This window comes from Erythrolamprus reginae, chromosome Z (assembly GCF_031021105.1).
Source record: "Erythrolamprus reginae isolate rEryReg1 chromosome Z, rEryReg1.hap1, whole genome shotgun sequence".
Classification (NCBI taxonomy): domain Eukaryota; kingdom Metazoa; phylum Chordata; class Lepidosauria; order Squamata; family Dipsadidae; genus Erythrolamprus; species Erythrolamprus reginae.
The window spans coordinates 103,487,807-103,505,633 of record NC_091963.1 but is presented as its reverse complement, the minus strand read 5'-3'; the positions used below and the strand labels follow the sequence as shown (position 1 = coordinate 103,505,633).

Sequence of the window (17,827 nt, the reverse complement as noted above, 5' to 3'; positions counted from 1 at the left end):
GTCCTGCGCGGATTTTTTTTGCAGATACCAATTGGAGAAGCAGAGTCTTCTTCCTGAAGAACTTTTAACTTCTTACATCCACCCATTCCAGTACAAGAACGCCCCCCCTCCCAGTATCTTGAAAAAAGTACCCAGGAATAATTAAGGCAAAATAAAGAGACAGTCCTGGGGATGGAGAAGATATGAGAAATAAATTCTGCCTTGAGTTGGTTTGCTATGAGTGGGTGGTAGTGGGAAGCTTTCGAGATTCTGTTGTTATATCCTACAAGAGTAGTAGCATTTTTGGAATTCTTACACTGTTTGCTTCCTTACCTAGCCTGCCCTAAAGGATTGGTATACTCTATGTTACCTAGGATCTACCTTCTGTTTGTTCCATTCTCCTACCTTTCTTTTTTTTAACTGATCCGGTTTCTTTTGTATTATTACTTTTAAATATTTTTATTAATTTTCCACTTTTAAAAAGAAAACACAATAGTAAGTATAGAAGAAAATCAAAGAAAATTAAATTAATAATAGTATAGACTGATATTACATTATATTAGCATTAAAGTCACTATATTTATATTATATTAATTATACACTAGACCAGTGTTTCCCAACCTTGGCAACTTGAAGATATCTGGACTTCGACTCCCAGAATTCCCCAGCCAGCATTTGCTGGCTGGGGAATTCTGGGTGTTGAAGTCCAAATATCTTCAAGTTGCCAAGGTTGGGAAACACTGCACTAGACTATAATTTGTCTCAAGTATATAAATTAGTGCATGGTTTTTTCCATTAACAAAATAATTTCATATATTCTTCAATGATTTATTATGCAGGCTATATTGCCCTCCCCCCATTGTAAAGTCTAGAATTTATTTATTACATACTTCAAAATATTTAAGAAAGTGAAAATAATAAACAAATTAACATTATTAAAAAACTGTAACACAAAACTAAACCTTTCTTTATCTTAACACATATTTTATCGTTGTATATATTTTCCCAAGTAATCCTTTATGATTCTGCATTACTGCTTTTCTTCAATACGAACATCTGTCATCTATCCATTGACTTTCGTTATTATGCGACTTAGTGTTACTATACTGTAATGGTTATGTTCTATCTCTCTAAGTTGGGCTTTGTATTATTATATGACATTTAAGGCTTCCATTACTCCATTTCCATATATTAGACGCTATTGTAAGTATAAGAGCAATGATGTTTTATCAAAAGAGGAAAGGAAAGGAAGAAAAATTGACTCGCTACAGGTAGTCCTTGACTTACGAGCATGACTGGAATCAGAACTTCCATCACAAAGCAATGGTCATTAAGTCAATCGCATGGCTGTTATGTGGATTCCATTGCCTTTATTTGTTAAAATCCAATGAGATGGTCATGAATAGCCGTCATGGGACCTGAGGCCCTGCAGCCAATCTAAATCCATACTAGTTGCCAAGGACCCAAATTTTGATCACATGACCACAAGGACACTGCATCACCATATCATCTGTAGGTGTCTAGGTTCCCATATGTTCATATGCATACATGAATAATTTTAAGAAGTCATTCTTCAGTGTGATAATTTTTTTTAAAAAAACCACATTTAGGCACAAAGTAGGCTCTGTACTTTTCAGTTTTATTATGGTACTGTCTGCTGCTTAGCAGAAATGACTTTATTTTTCAACGTTGTATGTTTGGAATTTGATCCACAGAAGGAGATAGTGATATTTTATTTCTAATGGGTCTCAAGGGAAATAAATGGATGACTTTGAATTTGTACTCCATCTGCAGATGGACAAATTCTTGAGCCCAATTAACACATGGCAACTCCAAATCTCAACTAGCAAATGCTCTGTCCTACACATTGGGAAGAAGAATCTGAACTTCAAATACGAACTGAATAATCGAATTATCACAGATAATCCCCACTCGGTTAAAGACCTTGGTATACTAATAACAAAAGAGTAAAGTGCCAAAGCCCACTGCAACAACATAGCCAAGAAGGCTTCAAGAGTTGTAAACCTAATCATAAGTAGCTTCTGCTCTGGCAATCTCACACTGCTTACCAGAGCTTACAAAACTTTTGCCAGACCCATCCTCGAAGACAGCTCATCTGTTTGGAACCCATATCGCATCTCAGACATTAACACCCTTGAAAATGTCCAAAGATACTTCACCAGAAGAGCCCTTCACCCCTCCACTCTAAATAGAATACCCTACGAGACTAGACTTTCAATCCTGGGCCTAGAAAGTCTAGAACTAAGATGCCTTAAACATTTATTTATTTTATTTATTATTTATTATTTGGATTTGTATGCCGCCCCTCTCCGAAGACTCGGGGCGGCTCACAACAAATAGTACAAATCACAAATAGTCCAATCAATTAAAATATTAAAGCTTTAAAAACCCCATGTACTAACAGACACACACACAAGCATACCATATATAAATTAAACATGCCCAGGGGGAGATGTTTCAATTCCCCCATGCCTGACGGCAAAGGTGGGTTTTAAGGAGTTTACGGAGGGCAGGAAGAGTAGGGGCAGTTCTAATCTCCGGGGGGAGTTGGTTCCAGAGGGCCGGTGCCACCACAGAGAAGGCTCTTCCCCTGGGGCCCGCCAACCGACATTGTTTAGTTGACGGGACCCGGAGAAGGCCCACTCTGTGGGACCTAATCGGTCGCTGGGATTCGTGCGGCAGGAGGCGGTCTCGGAGATATTCTGGTCCAATGCCATGAAGGGCTTTAAAGGTCATAACCAACACTTTGAATTGTGACCGGAAACTGATCGGCAGCCAATGCAGACTGCGGAGTGATGGTGAAACATGGGCATACCTAGGTAAGCCCATGACTGCTCTCGCAGCTGCGTTCTGCACGATCTGAAGTTTCCGAACACTTTTCAGAGGTAGCCCCATGTAGAGAGCATTACAGTAATCGAACCTCGAGGTGATGAGGGCATGAGTGACTGTGAGCAATGAGTCCCGGTCCAGATAGGGCCGCAACTGGTGCACCAGGCGAACCTGGGCGAACGCCCCCCTCGCCACAGCTGAGAGATGTTGTTCTAATGTGAGCTGTGGATCGAGGAGGACGCCCAAGTTGCGGACCCTCTCTGAGGGGGTCAATAATTCCCCCCCCAGGGTAATGGACGGACAGATGGAATTGTCCTTGGGAGGCAAAACCCACAGCCACTCCGTCTTATCCGGGTTGAGTTTGAGTCTGTTGACACCCATCCAGGCCCCAACAGCCTCCAGGCACCGGCACATCACTTCCACCGCTTCGTTGACTGGGCATGGGGTGGAGATGTAAAGCTGGGTATCATCTGCATATTGATGATACCTCACCCCATGTCCTTGGATGATCTCGCCCAGCGGTTTCATGTAGATGTTAAATAGCAGGGGGGAGAGGACCGACCCCTGAGGCACCCCACAAGGGAGAGACCTAGGAGTCGACCTCTGACCCCCCACTAACACTGACTGCGACCGGCCAGAGAGGTAGGAGGAGAACCACTGGAGAACAGTGCCTCCCACCCCCAACCCCTCCAGCCGGTGCAGAAGGATACCATGGTCGATGGTATCGAAAGCCGCTGAGAGGTCAAGGAGCACCAGGACAGAGGATAAACCCCTGTCCCGGGCCCGCCAGAGATCATCCATCAACGCGACCAAAGCGGTTTCCGTGCTGTAACCGGGCCTGAAACCCGACTGTTGGGGACCTAGATAATCGGCTTCTTCCAAGGACCGCTGGAGCTGGAGTGCCACCACCTTCTCAACAACCTTCCCCATAAAGGGAAGGTTGGAGACTGGACGATAGTTATTAAGGACAGCTGGGTCCAGGGAAGGCTTCTTGAGGAGGGGGCGCACGAGCGCTTCTTTATAGAGTGATGGAAAAACTCCCCTCCCCAAGGAAGCGTTGGTAATCTCCTGGGCCCAGCTCCGTGTCACCTCCCTGCTGGCCGAAACCAACCAGGAGGGACACGGATCCAGTAAACAGGTGGCGGAACTCACAGCTCCAATGGCCTTGTCCACTTCATCAGGTGTCACCAGATCAAACTCTTCCCAGACAGGTGGACAAGTACGTGCCCCAGTCACCTCGACTGACTCGTTGTCAGTCGATTCTGTTTTACAATTGGAGTCGAGGTCGGCCCGGATCCGAGCGACTTTATCAGCGAAAAACGTGTTAAAATCCTCGGCACTACTCTGCAAGGGCTCCCCAACTCCCCCCTGGTTAAGAAGAGAGCGGGTCACCCTAAACAGAGCGGCCGGGCGGGATTCCGCTGATGCAATCAAGGCGGAATGATACGCGCATCTTGCCGCCTTGAGCGCCACTTTGTAAGTCTTAATAAAAGCTCTTACAAGTGTTCGGTCGGATTCAGATCTACTCTTCCTCCATCGCTTCTCTAGACGTCTCTTTTGGCGTTTCAACTCCCGGAGCTCCTCGTTGAACCATGGGGCTCTACGGGGTCTAGCGCCACGGAGAGGTCGCAAAGGCGCAATCTGGTCGAGAGCCTCCGCAGCAGCCGTATTCCAGCCGTATTCCAGGCCTCCGCAAGAGACTCCACCGAATTGTGGATGAGTGCCTCTGGAATAACCCCATGATCTAAGTATTGCCCACAAGACCATATGTTGCAATGTCCTACCTGTCGGCGACTACTTCAGCTTCAACCACAACAACACAAGAGCACACAACAGATTTAAACTTAATATTAACCGCTCCAAACTTGACTGTAAAAAATATGACTTCAGTAACCGAGTTGTCGAAGCGTGGAACTCATTACCGGACTCCATAGTGTCATCCCCAAACCCCCAACACTTTACCCTTAGATTATCTACGGTTGACCTATCCAGATTCCTAAGAGGTCAGTAAGGGGTGAATACAAGTGCACTAGAGTGCCTTCCGTCCCCTGTCCTATTGCTCTCCTATATCTCCTAAACCTTTCTTCTATCCCTATATCTCTTCTTCTATTCTTTCATTGATATGTTCTATTCCTATATCTTCTCTTCAATTCTTTCTTAGATATATTTTACTATGAGTATCTCCTCTATAACCTTCATCATGTATTTTACTGTGTGTGTGTGTGTGTGTGTGTGTGTATGCATGTATACACACACACACACACACACATATATATATACCCACTAAAACTCTCATTGTGTATTGGATAAAATAAATAAATAAATAAATAAAATAAAATAAATAAATTCAGAATCCAGATGGGTCTCAAACATCTTTTTTTAACAAATAAAAAAGTCTTGAGATAAAATAGATCTTGTGCTCCCGAATTGTGTGAAATGAAGCAGCCTCTATTAGCTCACCAGATTTGGAAGCCCAGTGGTATTTCTTTCGCTCCAAAAGTCCCAGCTCATCAGTAGTTAGTGGAGCTGAAACCTTTTAAGTTCAGTCTGCAGAGACAGCTGGGTTCCTTCCGCCCCCCCCTCCCTTGGCTTGCACAACAAAAAGCCACAGCCAGTGAGGTGTACAGAAACCTACATGCACATTTCCACACTCTCACCTTGCACTTTCCCTACCCCCGGATCTCTTCCCTATACTTCGTGTTCTTTTGCTATTCCTCCCACTGCCCCCGTTTTCTCTTAACAAGGCTGAATTAATCTCGCCCCATAGCCCATTTTAAAAGTCAGACCTGATTCATGCAGACTCATGTTAAATGGCAGTTCTGTAAGCTTTTCTAGGGTATTGTCTCTTCACAGGTGTCCCCGAATTAGAAAGCAGAACATACAGACCAGAATAAATGCATTACCCCAGGCCACTGTTTCTCAGCAACTTTAAGAGGTGTGGACCTCTAGCTGTCAGAATTTCAGAATTCCTCAGCCCACTGCATTGATGGTGCCTGTCTATGATTTCCAAACTACAGGGCTTAATCTCAAGTGTGAAGCCAATTACAGTGGTACCTCGTCTTACAAACCCCTCGCCATACAAAGTTTTCGAGATACAAACCCTGGGTTTAAGATTTTTTTGCCTCTTCCTACAAACTATTTTCACCTTACAAACTCACCGCCACCGCTGGGACGCCCCACCTCTGGACTTCCGTTGCCAGTGAAGTGCCTGTTTTTGCACTGCTGGGATTTCCCTGAGGCTCCCCTCCATGGGAAACCCCACCTCCGGACTTCCGTGTTTTTGTGATGTTGCAGGGGAATACCAGCAGCGCAAAAACAGGCACTTCGCTGGCAATGGAAGTCCAGAGTTGGGGTTTCCCAGTGAGGGGAGCCTCAGTGAAATTGCAGCATCGCAAAAACACAGAGGTCCATAGGTAGCGTTTTGAGGACTTCGGTGTTTTTGCGATGCTGCAATTTCACTGAGGCTCCCTTAGCTGGGAAACCCCACCTCCGGACTTCGGTTGCCAGCGAAGCGTTCGTTTTTGCAATGCTGGGATTCTCCTGCTGGGATTCCCCTGCATCATCGCAAAAACACAGAAGTCCAGAGGTGGGGTTTCCCATGAAGGGGAGCCTCAGGGGAATCCCAGCAGTGCAAAAATGGGCGCTTCAGCTGGCAAAAGGAGTGAATTTTGGGCTTGCATGCATTAATCGCTTTTCCATTGATTCCTATGGGAAACATTGTTTCGTCTTACAAACTTTTCACCTTAAGAACCTCATCCCAGAACCAATTAAGTTTGTAAGACAAAGTATCACTGTACAGTGGTACCTCTACTTAAGAACGCCTCTACTTAAGAACCTTTCTAGATAAGAACCAGGTGTTCAAGATTTTTTTGCCTCTTCTTAAGAACCATTTTCTACTTAAGAACCCGAGACCAGAAAAATTTCCCAGGAAATTTAAGAGCAGCATGAAGGCCCGGCCAGTTGCCTGCCATTCCCCCTTTAATCCCGGCCATTCCGGGCTTTTCTGGGCTGAAAGAGGAGCCTTTCAGTGGCGCTTAAGGAGGATTTGGCAGTCCAGAGCGAACGAAGCATTTTCCTTTCTCTGGGCGCTTGGAGAGGGAATAAACCTCTGCCAGCGCCCAGAGAAAAGAAACGCTCCCTTCGCTCTGGATAGCAACTGTCCTCCTCCTCCTCCCACCCAAATTCTGAGTTTTTATTTCTTTCCTAATGGGTTTGCATGCCTTATTTGCTTTTACATTGATTCCTGTGGGAAAAATTGCTTCTACTTACCAACTTTTCTACTTAAGAACCTGGTCACGGAACGAATTAAGTTCTTAAGTAGAGGTGCCACTGTATTGGCAATTTTAAAATAAGTAATTATTTGAGTGCATCAGGGAAAGAAGAGGACAAGGCAAAATCTGGTACTGGTTGCAGAATCTAACTTACTGTTTGTAATATAATAACAAGCAGATATGATGGAAGCAACTAAGGCAAGAGCAGCTGCTGATCGTACATTCTCCCAACATATTTTATTTTCTCTCCATTTAACTTTGCTCCAAGCTTTTTTCTGCTCCATCTCTGTCAGATAGACTAGCTTTTCCAAGCTAGGATGGGTGATAAAACCTGAGGCTAACAAGTAGGGACCAGCCAACAATGACACAGCAAGCTTCATAGTTAGTGAAAATTTTAACCCACCCAGCTGTAATCGGTGTGTACTTGGCAGCTTTCTAGAAGCTAAGCAGGTTTGGATCTAGTTACAGTATGGATCAAAAAACGCTAGGAAGTAGGTTAGACTGAGAAGTTTTTTAAAAATCCCAGAACAGAATGAGAAATTACAGTACTTCTATTCTATTGCCAAGAAAGTTTCATGGATGATTTTCTCCCTAAAGTTGATAGTGATTAAGTCAAAATTGGTGCTCAATAATATAACCTGTCTTGCCTTTTTGAGACTTGGGTACATCCAAAGCACCCTGTATGCAATAATAAAAATGTGCAAACATATCAATGTATTTTAGAAATTTTAAGAAAAAAGGGTGGAGCTTGTTCTGCACAATGTACAATATCGGGGAGCAGTTTATTTATTTATTTATTTATTCGATTTTTATGCCGCCCTTCTCCTTGGACTCAGGGCAGCTTACAACATGTTAGCAATAGCACCTTTTAACAGAGCCAGCATATTGCCCCCACAATCCAGGTCCTCATTTTACCCATCTTGGAAGGATGGAAGGCTGAGCCAACCTTGAGCCGGTGATGAGATTTGAACTGCTGACCTTCAGATCTACAGTCAGCTTCAGTGGCTTGTAGTATAGCACTCTACCTGCTGCGCCACCCCGGCAACCTACCCTGTCCCCCAGTTTAAAGTACAAATATCAGAAAGTGGGCAGTCATTTGAAAATTGATGCAGAAAATCTGACAAAGATTTTCTTCAGTTGACAAGAAATGCAATTAAATAAATAACCAGTCACTTGCAGTATCCATGTAATAGGCTTGATTTGAATCCCAGCGGTGTAGATTTTTCATAGTGTCGTAAATGCTCTTTTTTCCTTGAAGTCACTTCTAATAAAAATGATTGTTTCTAAGTATTTGTTAATAATGTAACTCTATAGTTTTTGCTGCAGCATAAAAGCTGGTCCTTATTTCAAGCCCTGAAATCTCCTACATATTTCTTGAAAAACAACAAAAAATCTCTTCCAAATTTTATTCTCATTGATCCTATTGTCACTTTTTCTGTTCACAGGGAGAACTGCAAAATTTCTCTTGTCTCCTTTTCCAGTAAAAAACAAAACCCAACATAACACATTTTCTTCCTTGTTTTCAGAACCAAAGATTGAGAGGAATTCTACTATACTATAGTCCCTGCACTGAATGATCACACAGGCAACTATCAAGTTTAATACAAGAATAGCATGATATGTAGCCTTTCGCAAGCTCCTCAAAACCCACCTCTGTCGTCAGGCATTGGGGAATTGAGATATTCATTCCCCCCAGGCCTACACAATTTATGCATGGTATATTTGTGTGTATGTTTGGTTTTTAATAAGGGTTTTTAGTTGTTTTAAATATTAGATTTGTTATACTGTATGTTGTTTTATTACTGTTGTTAGCCGCCCCGAGTCTACAGAGAGGGGCGGCATACAAATCTAATAAATAAATACTTAAATCAGTATAAATAGTCTCCCCCCCACCCCATCCTCCTGAGAAGCAAGCCCTGAGAAACTTGCTTAGAGACTATAGTTCATCTTTGAAATCTAGGACAAGTTAAACCTCAAACAATCCTAATTATTTTGCCAAGGTTTACAAGCAGCAGATTCCTCTCCCATCTGCTTAATTCTTCTTGCACCACACATGTTACTAGCCTCAATTCAAATTCAGGTGGACTGTCCATTGCTTTGTCCTCCCACCATGATCTACTTTTTCTCAATTGTTCTACCACCTTGGGCACTTCTCTTGGTTTCAGTGCTTCTCCCACTGGCAAATGGGTTGATTTGTATTAAGAGAGAGTAGGACCTTGCCCCACATTGGATACAAGCAAAGATAAGTAACAAAGGGAAATGATCTATCTATCTATCTATCTATCTATCTATCTATCTATCTATCTATCTATCTATCTACCTACCTACCTACCTACCTACCTCTCTCTCTCTCTCCCTATCTCTATCGATCTATCGATCTATCTACCGACCTATCTATCTATCTGCCTATCTTTTTCTCCCTCTCCCCCCCTCTCTCTCTCCCTCCCTATCTATCTATCTATCTATCTACCTACCTACCCACCTACCTACTTACCTACCTACCTACCTACTTACCTGCCTACCTATCACCGCCAACTCCAATACAATGGCAAAAAGGATGAGAAAATTCATAGAAATAAAATCTAAAACCACACACTAGTAAATATTAAAAAAATATTAAAGGCAACACAGATTAAAACATGGTACTCCCCCCCCCCCTCATTCCATCCAAACAGTATAGCATAAACCCCAGCCTTTGAATAAGCCAAAGCCAGGCTTTAAAAGCTCCCTGAAACCCAAAGGAGAGGGCGTTTTTCAGGGGGAAGAGTTACAAAAGGCCCACTTCCCTAGTCCTTTAACATAATGTTTACTAGAGTGGATCTGAAGCACAACCAGATGAGCAGAAACAATTGGACGCTTATCTCAGGAAAACTGGTTTATCTCAGCCTTGTAAAACTAATTCCTTTTTCTTTTCTTTTTTCCAGGTTTCTTCATTGATCTTGAAAGTTCCATTTTTTAATTTCCTAGCCATTTCTTCCAGCCTTGTTTGTATCTAGAATAATCCCTACAACTGTAGGTTGTCCTCAGCTGTGTCACTTGTACCCCTCACTTCTACGTCTTTTATATTCCTTTTCCCAAACATCGCTTTTCACTCTGCGAAGTGACTTTTCCCTCCCGCCAGAAAGTCACAATTCATATGTCCTTACATTTTGTCTTCTAAAATGCTTTGATTCTCATCCAGTGATCCCAATATCTTATTTATTTATTTATTTATTCATTCATTCATTCATTCATTCATTCATTCATTCATTTATTTATTAGATTTGCATGCCCCCCCCTCTCCGTAGACTCGGGGCGGCTCATAGCAACAGTAAAACAATGTACAACAAATCTAATACAGTGGTACCTCAAGATGCGAACCCCTCGTCTTACGAACAACTCGTGATACGAACCCGGGGTTCAGAAACATTTTGCCTCTTCTTACGAACTTTGTTCGAGTTACGAACCGGCGTTCGGGAGGCTTCTGGGAAGCCCCGCCGCCCGGCTGTCACCTTTTAAAACAGCCACGCGGCTTCCCAGCTGTCTCCCGAAGCCGAACGCGGAAGTTTGGCTTTAGCGTTCAGCTTCAGGAGACAGCTGCGAAGCGGCGCGGGTGTTTTAAAAGGTCGCAGCCGGCCTGGGGGGCTTGCCAGCACCACCCCGAACCCCGAACCCGGGTTCGGGGGGTGCTGGCAAGCCCCCCAGGCCGGCTGCAACCTTTTAAAACACCCGCGCCACTTCGCAGCTGTCTCCTGAAGCCGAACGCTAAAGCCAAACTTCCGCGTTCGGCTTCGGGAGACAGCTGCGAAGCGCCGCGGGTGTTTTAAAAGGTCGCAGCCGGCCTGGGGGGCTTCCCAGCAATCTCCCGAACCGAACCCGGGGTTCAGCAAAATTTTGCCTCTTCTTACGAACTTTGTTCGAGTTACGAACCGGCATTCGGGAGGCTTCTGGGAAGCCCCGCCGCCCGGCTGTCACCTTTTAAAACAGCCACGCGGCTTCCCAGCAGTCGCCGAAAGCCGTTTTTTTGCGGGGGTTTATTTGGTTGCACGGATTAATTGACTTTACATTGTTTCCTATGGGAAACAATGTTTCGTCTTACGAACCTTTCGTCTTACGAACCTCCTCCTTGCACCAATTAAGTTCGTATCATGAGGTATTACTGTAATTTTAAAAAACACTAAAAAACCCATTATTAAAAGCAAACATACACACAAACATACCATTCATAAACTGTATAGGCATGGGGGAGATGTCTCAATTCCCCCATGCCTGACGGCAGAGGTGGGTTTTAAGGACTTTACAAAAGGCAAGGAGGGTGGGGACAGTTCTAATCTCCAGGGAGAGCTGGTTCCAGAGGGTTGGGGCCGCCACAGAGAAGGCTCTTCCCCTGGGTCCCGCCAAATGACATTGTTTAGTCGACGGGACCCAGAGAAGGCCAACTCTGTAGGACCTAACCGGTCGCTGGGATTTGTGCGGCAGAAGGCGGTCCCGGAGATATTCTGGTCCGATGCCATGAAGGGCTTTATAGGTCATAACCAACACTTTGAATTGTGACCGGAAACTGATCGGCAACCAATGCAGACTGCGGAGTGTTGGTGTAACATGGGCATACCTGGGGAAGCTCATGGTTGCTCTCGCAGCTGCATTCTGCACGATCTGAATTTTCCAAACACTTTTCAAAGGTAGCCCCATTTTCCCTTTCTTCTTCTTTCCACTCTTATTCCTCCGTTCTGCATCCACCCATCCAATTACAAAGTTATTATTTCCAGCATTTTGCTCTGTCTTCATTCATTTGTTTCACTTTATTGCATACTCCTGAATCCCAGTAATGTGCGCTGTCGGCTATATTTATCTTGGGTTTCAGATGGCATCCTTGAGCACTTCTAATTCTTAGCAGTTTAAATGATTTGGCATTTATTCGTTTTGAGAATTATTTCAAGATTAGTTTCTCCCAGATTATAACTTTAGTCATGGCTTTTCTCTAATTACAGGCCCAATGCTTTCCCACGGTGGCTGGGGATGATTGGAAGGATTATGCTGAATTGCAGCTGCTTGTTATGGGCTCCGCTAATATCAGTCCTTTTGCTGCAGTAACTGGCTGGAATTGTGTGGTACAGCATTCCCTCAATTTTCGCGGATTAGAACTTCACGGAAAGTTTATACCACGTTTTTTCAAAAATATTAATTAAAAAATACTTTGCGGGTTTTTTCCCTATACCACGTTTTTTCCCACCCGATGACGTCATATGTCATCACCAAACTTTCATCTGCCTTTAATAAATATTTTTTTTAATAAACTTTAATAAATAAACATGGTGAGTAATAATCTGAATGGTTGCTAAGGGAATGGGAAATTGTAATGTAGGGGTTTAAAGTGTTAAGGGAAGGCTTGGGATACTGTTCATAGCCAAAAATAGTGTATTTACTTCCGCATCTCTACTTCGCGGAAATTCAACTTTCGCGGGCGGTCTCGGAACGCATCCCCTGAGAAAATCGAGGGAACACTGTATAGCAAAACTGGCATCCTATAAGTAGAGTGGAAAAGGTATTAGTACACAAATTTCACAGAAAAGATCATGTGAGACAGATTACAATGAGCATAGGTGGAACAGAAAAGTAAGAGGCCAAATGGCTACTATAAAATAAAGTAATTGGTGTATTCAACTACTAAAACTGCGAAGACACACTGAGACATGAAATGGATGATTCCTAAAGCATTCTCATTCTCTGTGTTAGCCATGTATAGCTGCTTCACCAGCAAAATGGATTCAGCTCTCGCTCGCCAGAAAGAGATAATGAAAAGAGCAGTGGAATGGAGTTGTGGGCTAGCCATCCGTGAGCTCACTCATCTCCAGACAGGGCTAGAGATTAGAGCATCTGTAGTGGTCCCCTAGGCCCGCATGTTAGCCGATGGGTTGCTGTTACATTGAACCGAGTTTTTCCTCCAGGCCTAGATGCTGTACCTCGAGTGCAGTTAGTCATGGCCTGTGCTCAGTACGTTCAAAGTCTTATTCTCACAACAGCAGGTCAGTGGAAATTTTTCCTAACAATATGTTAACTAACTTGTTCCACTCTTGACAGCCCTTCTTTTCCCCAGCAGGAAAGAAAAAAACAGTAAATAGAGGGTGGTTTTTCTAGCACATAAATGGCCTGCAGCCTTTTAAACAATCTCTTCTTTGCCCTTTTTCTCCGTCTCTTCTCTCCCCAACACCAAAGCAGCCTGTCTTCCAAATCAGATTAAAGCAGTTTGTGCTTGCATTTTAAAATAGAAATATTTTCTTGACTCCCTGGTGCCCTCCTCTAGATTATTTAAGGCTTCTCTGGTAAATGTGGAATGAGACTGAAGCTCTTCTGTTCTATGAGATCCTTGATGTTCTCTGAGTTTGGCTGTTTCCTTGCAGATGCTTCGTTACCAAGCTAGGTAACATCATCAGGAATGGGGAGAAGGAGAAATGGGTTAAGTTTCTGATTTAATTATTTCCCCCTTCAGTTCCTTTTGGGAATTCTGCAGCAGAAGTGTGATGATTGAAAGGAAAAGCAAACATGAAGTTTATGAAGTACAAGAGCTCAGTTTGGTGTACAGTGTTCCCTCGATTTTCGCAGGTTCGAACTTCGCGAATAGCCTATACCACGGTTTTTCAAAAAATATTAATTAAAAAATACTTCACTTTCTTTTTCTATACCATGGTTTTTCCCACCCGATGATGTCATACGTCATCGCCAAACTAATAATTTTTGCAAATAAATAACAAAAAAATAATTATTAATAATAAGTAATTATGTTTATAAATATCAGGATCACTAAGTGTCTTATTCAATGGTGAGTACCAGTAATAGTGGTGAGTAAATGGTTGTTAAGGTAATGGGAAATGGTAATTTAGGGGTCTAAAGTGTTAAGGGATGGCTTGTGATACTGTTCATAGACAAAAATGGTGTATTTACTTCCGCATCTCTACTTCGCGGAAATTCGACTTTTGCGGGCGGTCTCGGAACGCATCCCCTGCAAAAATCGAGGGAACACTGTAATAGCAATAGGCACCAGCTAGTAACCAGGAGACTGTGGTTCTACTGAAACACAAAGCCAGTTGGGTGATTTCATCCATAATTTTCTCTCAGCCCTAGGAAGAAGCCAAGGGCAAAACGTTATCCCAAAACCTGCCAATAAAACTGTACAGACTAATCCAGGCGATTGCTAGGAGTCAACACCAGAGCCATTGTAGTGCAGTGGCTAGAATGCAGTACAGTGTTCCCTCGATTTTCGCGGGTTCGAACTTCGCGGAACGTCTATACCACGGTTTTTCAAAAATATTAATTAAAAAATACTTCACGGTTTTTCCCCCCTATACCATGGTTTTTCCCGCCCGATGACGTCATATGTCATTGCCAAACTTTCAACTGCCTTTAAAAAACATTTTTTTAATAAACTTTAATAAATAAACATGGTGAGTAATAATCTAAATGGTTGCTAAGGGAATGGGAAATTGTAATTTAGGAGTTTAAAGTGTTAAGGGAAGGCTTGGGATACTGTTCATAGCCAAAAATAGTGTATTTACTTCCGCATCTCTACTTCGCGGAAATTCGACTTTCGCGGGCAGTCTCGGAACGCATCCCCTGCGAAAATTGAGGGAACACTGTATTGCTAACTCTGGTCATAACCAGGAGTTCGATCCTGAGTGACTCAAGGTTGACTCAGCCCTCCATCCTTTCAAGGTCGGTAAAAGTGAGGACCCAAATTCTTGGGGGCAACATGCCGATGTTGAAAACCACTCAGAAAGTGCTATAAAGCACTATGGGGCGATATACAAATAAGTGCTGTTGCTGTTTGAAAGCACAAAATCCATTAAGCCTACTGAATATTTCATTACTTCCAGTGGATACTGAGCAAAGTTCGTGGTGCTAATATAATACGCCTCCCTCCCCAGTGATGGCTGTTATTTCTTCCTTTTCTCTTTCCCCTTGTCTGCTAGTTACAAAGGTTCAAACGCTCTCTGTCACTCAAGACCATCCTGCGCAGCAAGAGCGTGGAGAACTTTTTTCTGCGCTCTGGTAATGAGTTCAAGCTGCCCTCCGATGTCCTGCTCAGCCCTCCTGATTCCGTGCCACCCCCCTCTCCACCCCCGGCTCCCTTCGAAGTAGAAAACTCCCCCAGAGCCCTTCACAAGTCCCTGGGGACTCTCAAGCCCATGAAGACTCACAGCTTCCAGGAGCACATCTTCAAGAAACACAACCCTTGCGAAATTTGCCATCAGCTTATTGTAGGTAAGCGATCGAATCGGACAATTGCTTCGTCCCCCACCTCCTTGATAATAATGCTTGCTAGTTCTTGCCATGCATACTCAGGAACTGAATGCTGGTTATTCTTATTCTGTCCGTGTCTGGATTACTTACACTGTAAATTGCTGAGCTAATTCCAGATCAAGATGGCCCTTTCCTTAAATATTTATCTATCTATCTATCTATCTATCTATCTATCTATCTATCTATCTATCTATCTATCTATCTATCTATCTATCTATCTATCTATCTATCTATCTATTGGATTTGTATGCCGCCCCTCTCCGTAGACTCAGGGCGGCTAACAACAATGACAAAAACAACATGTAACAATCCAATCCAATCCAAAAATAACAAAAAAAACCCTTATTATAAAAACCAGACATACATACAGACATACCATGGGTAAATTGTAAAGGCCTAGGGGGAAAGAATATCTCAGTTCCCCCATGCCTGACGGCAGAGGTGGGTTTTAAGAAGCTTACGAAAGGCGAGGAGGGTGGGGGCAATTCTAATCTCTGGGGGGAGTTGGTTCCAAAGGGCCGGGGCCGCCACAGAGAAGGCTCTTCCCCATGACATTGTTTAGTTGATAGGACCCGGAGAATGCCCACTCTGTGGGACCTAACTGGTCTCTGGAATTCATGCAGCAGAAGGCAGTCCCTGAGATAGGTTTAGACTTAATAAGGATTAGGCATTGATTCTAGACGAAGCTTGGAAAAATATGCATTGGCGGAAGTTGGCTGTTGATGTACCTCATCTGCTTGAGTGGAGCCTGCAGAGAGAAAAAAATAGAACAGCTGGCGCACAGCCCATGAAAGAGCAAAGAGATGCACATAGGCCTGGTATTTCTTTTTTCCTTTTTTAAAGCAGGCTAGCAACAAGCCATTGGAGGTGGGTGGGGGCTTGCTTTGGCCGGGCAGCATTGTTCTTTTGGGTTGGAAGTTGCGATGGATGTTAAGGGAAGCACCCAAGTGTTCGTCTCATGTGTAACACCCCGCATAGCTCTTCTTCCCGACTCAGTCATTAAATTAATCTTTGGGTTGTTGAGTGGAGTTTCCAGAGAACCCCCCCCCCTAATCTCTCAAGGCATCCCCCACCCCCTGAGGCACTTCAAGCTCTCCCCATGCCCCCCAGAGTCCCTATAGGGCAGGGATGGTGAACCTATGGCACGCGAGGTACAGGTGGCACACGGAGTCTTTATCTGCTGGCACATGAGCCATTATTATTATTATTATTATTATTATTATTATTATTATTATTATTATTATTATGTCAATACAACACAGCAAACAAGATCACTATGCTGGATTTCATATTTCATCACCAGTCGGGCACTTCCCAAGCACCTAGGATTGTGTGATGTAGCAGCGAATTATGTGTCCCGATCCCAGTAAAGCGGCCTTTTGCAATTGACAGATGGAGATTTTGTCAATTCCGATGGTTTTCAAATGTCCGCTGAGATCCTTTGGTACTGCGCCCAGCGTGTCAAGTACCACTGGGACCACTTTCACGGGGTTATGCCAGAGATTATTATTATTATTATTATTAATAATAATAATAATAATAATAATAATAATAATAATTTGATTTCTGTGCTGCCCAATCCCGAAGGACTCAGGGCGGCTTACAACATAATAACAATACAAAAAGATACAACAATTAAAAAAAAGTCAAATATAAACACTAAAAAACTAACCCCGATAAAACCAATCAAATCTTACGCATTAACACCATTCATAAAATAAAATTTCACCATGAAAGATAGACAATTCATGGCCCCCAGGCCTGCCAGCAAAGCCAGGTCTTTGTGGCCTTGTGGAAGGTCAGTAGGGTGGGAGCAGTATGGACCTCGGGGGGCAGTTGGTTCCATAGAGCTGGGGCAGCCACAGAGAAGGCCCTCCCCCACGGCCCCGCCAACCTACATTGTTTAGTTGACAGGACCTGGTGGTGTGCTGTTATTGGTCTCTGGAAGGTATGTGGCAGGAGGCTCCAGATCCAGCATTCATGTACGCCCTGGCCAGCTGATTTTCAACTTGCACAGAATTCAATTCAATTCAATTTATTAGATTTGTATGCCGCCCCTCTCCGAAGACTCGGGGCGGCTCACAACAGTAATAAAAAACAGTATAACAATGGAACAAATCTAATAATAAAATTATTTTAAAAAACCCAACAATTTAAAAACCATACAGCACATACATACCAAACAAAATATAAGAAAGCCTGGGGGAGATGTCTTAATTCCCCCATGCCTGGCGATATAGGTGGGTCTTGAGTAACTTGCGAAAGACAAGGAGGGTGGGGGCCTTTCTAATCTCCAGGGGGAGTTGATTCCAGAGGGCCGGGGTCAGGGCCGCCACAGAGAAAGCTCTTCCCCTGGGGCCCGCCAAATGACAGTGTTTGGTTGACGGGACCCGGAGAAGGCCAACTCTGTGGGACCTTATCGGCCGCTGGGATTCGTGCGGTAGAAGCTG

General features: G+C 43.7%; 1 protein-coding gene across 2 annotated transcripts in view; it reads left to right on the top strand.

The window, feature by feature from the left end:
* STAC2 (SH3 and cysteine rich domain 2) overlaps positions 1-17,827 on the top strand; it is a 77,644-nt gene that overhangs the window by 27,701 nt on the left and 32,116 nt on the right. For both annotated transcript variants that reach the window (XM_070726677.1, XM_070726678.1), the window contains exon 2: positions 15,047-15,338. In XM_070726677.1, coding sequence (XP_070582778.1) covers positions 15,047-15,338 — 292 coding nt within the window. The remainder of the gene's footprint in view (positions 1-15,046; positions 15,339-17,827) is intronic.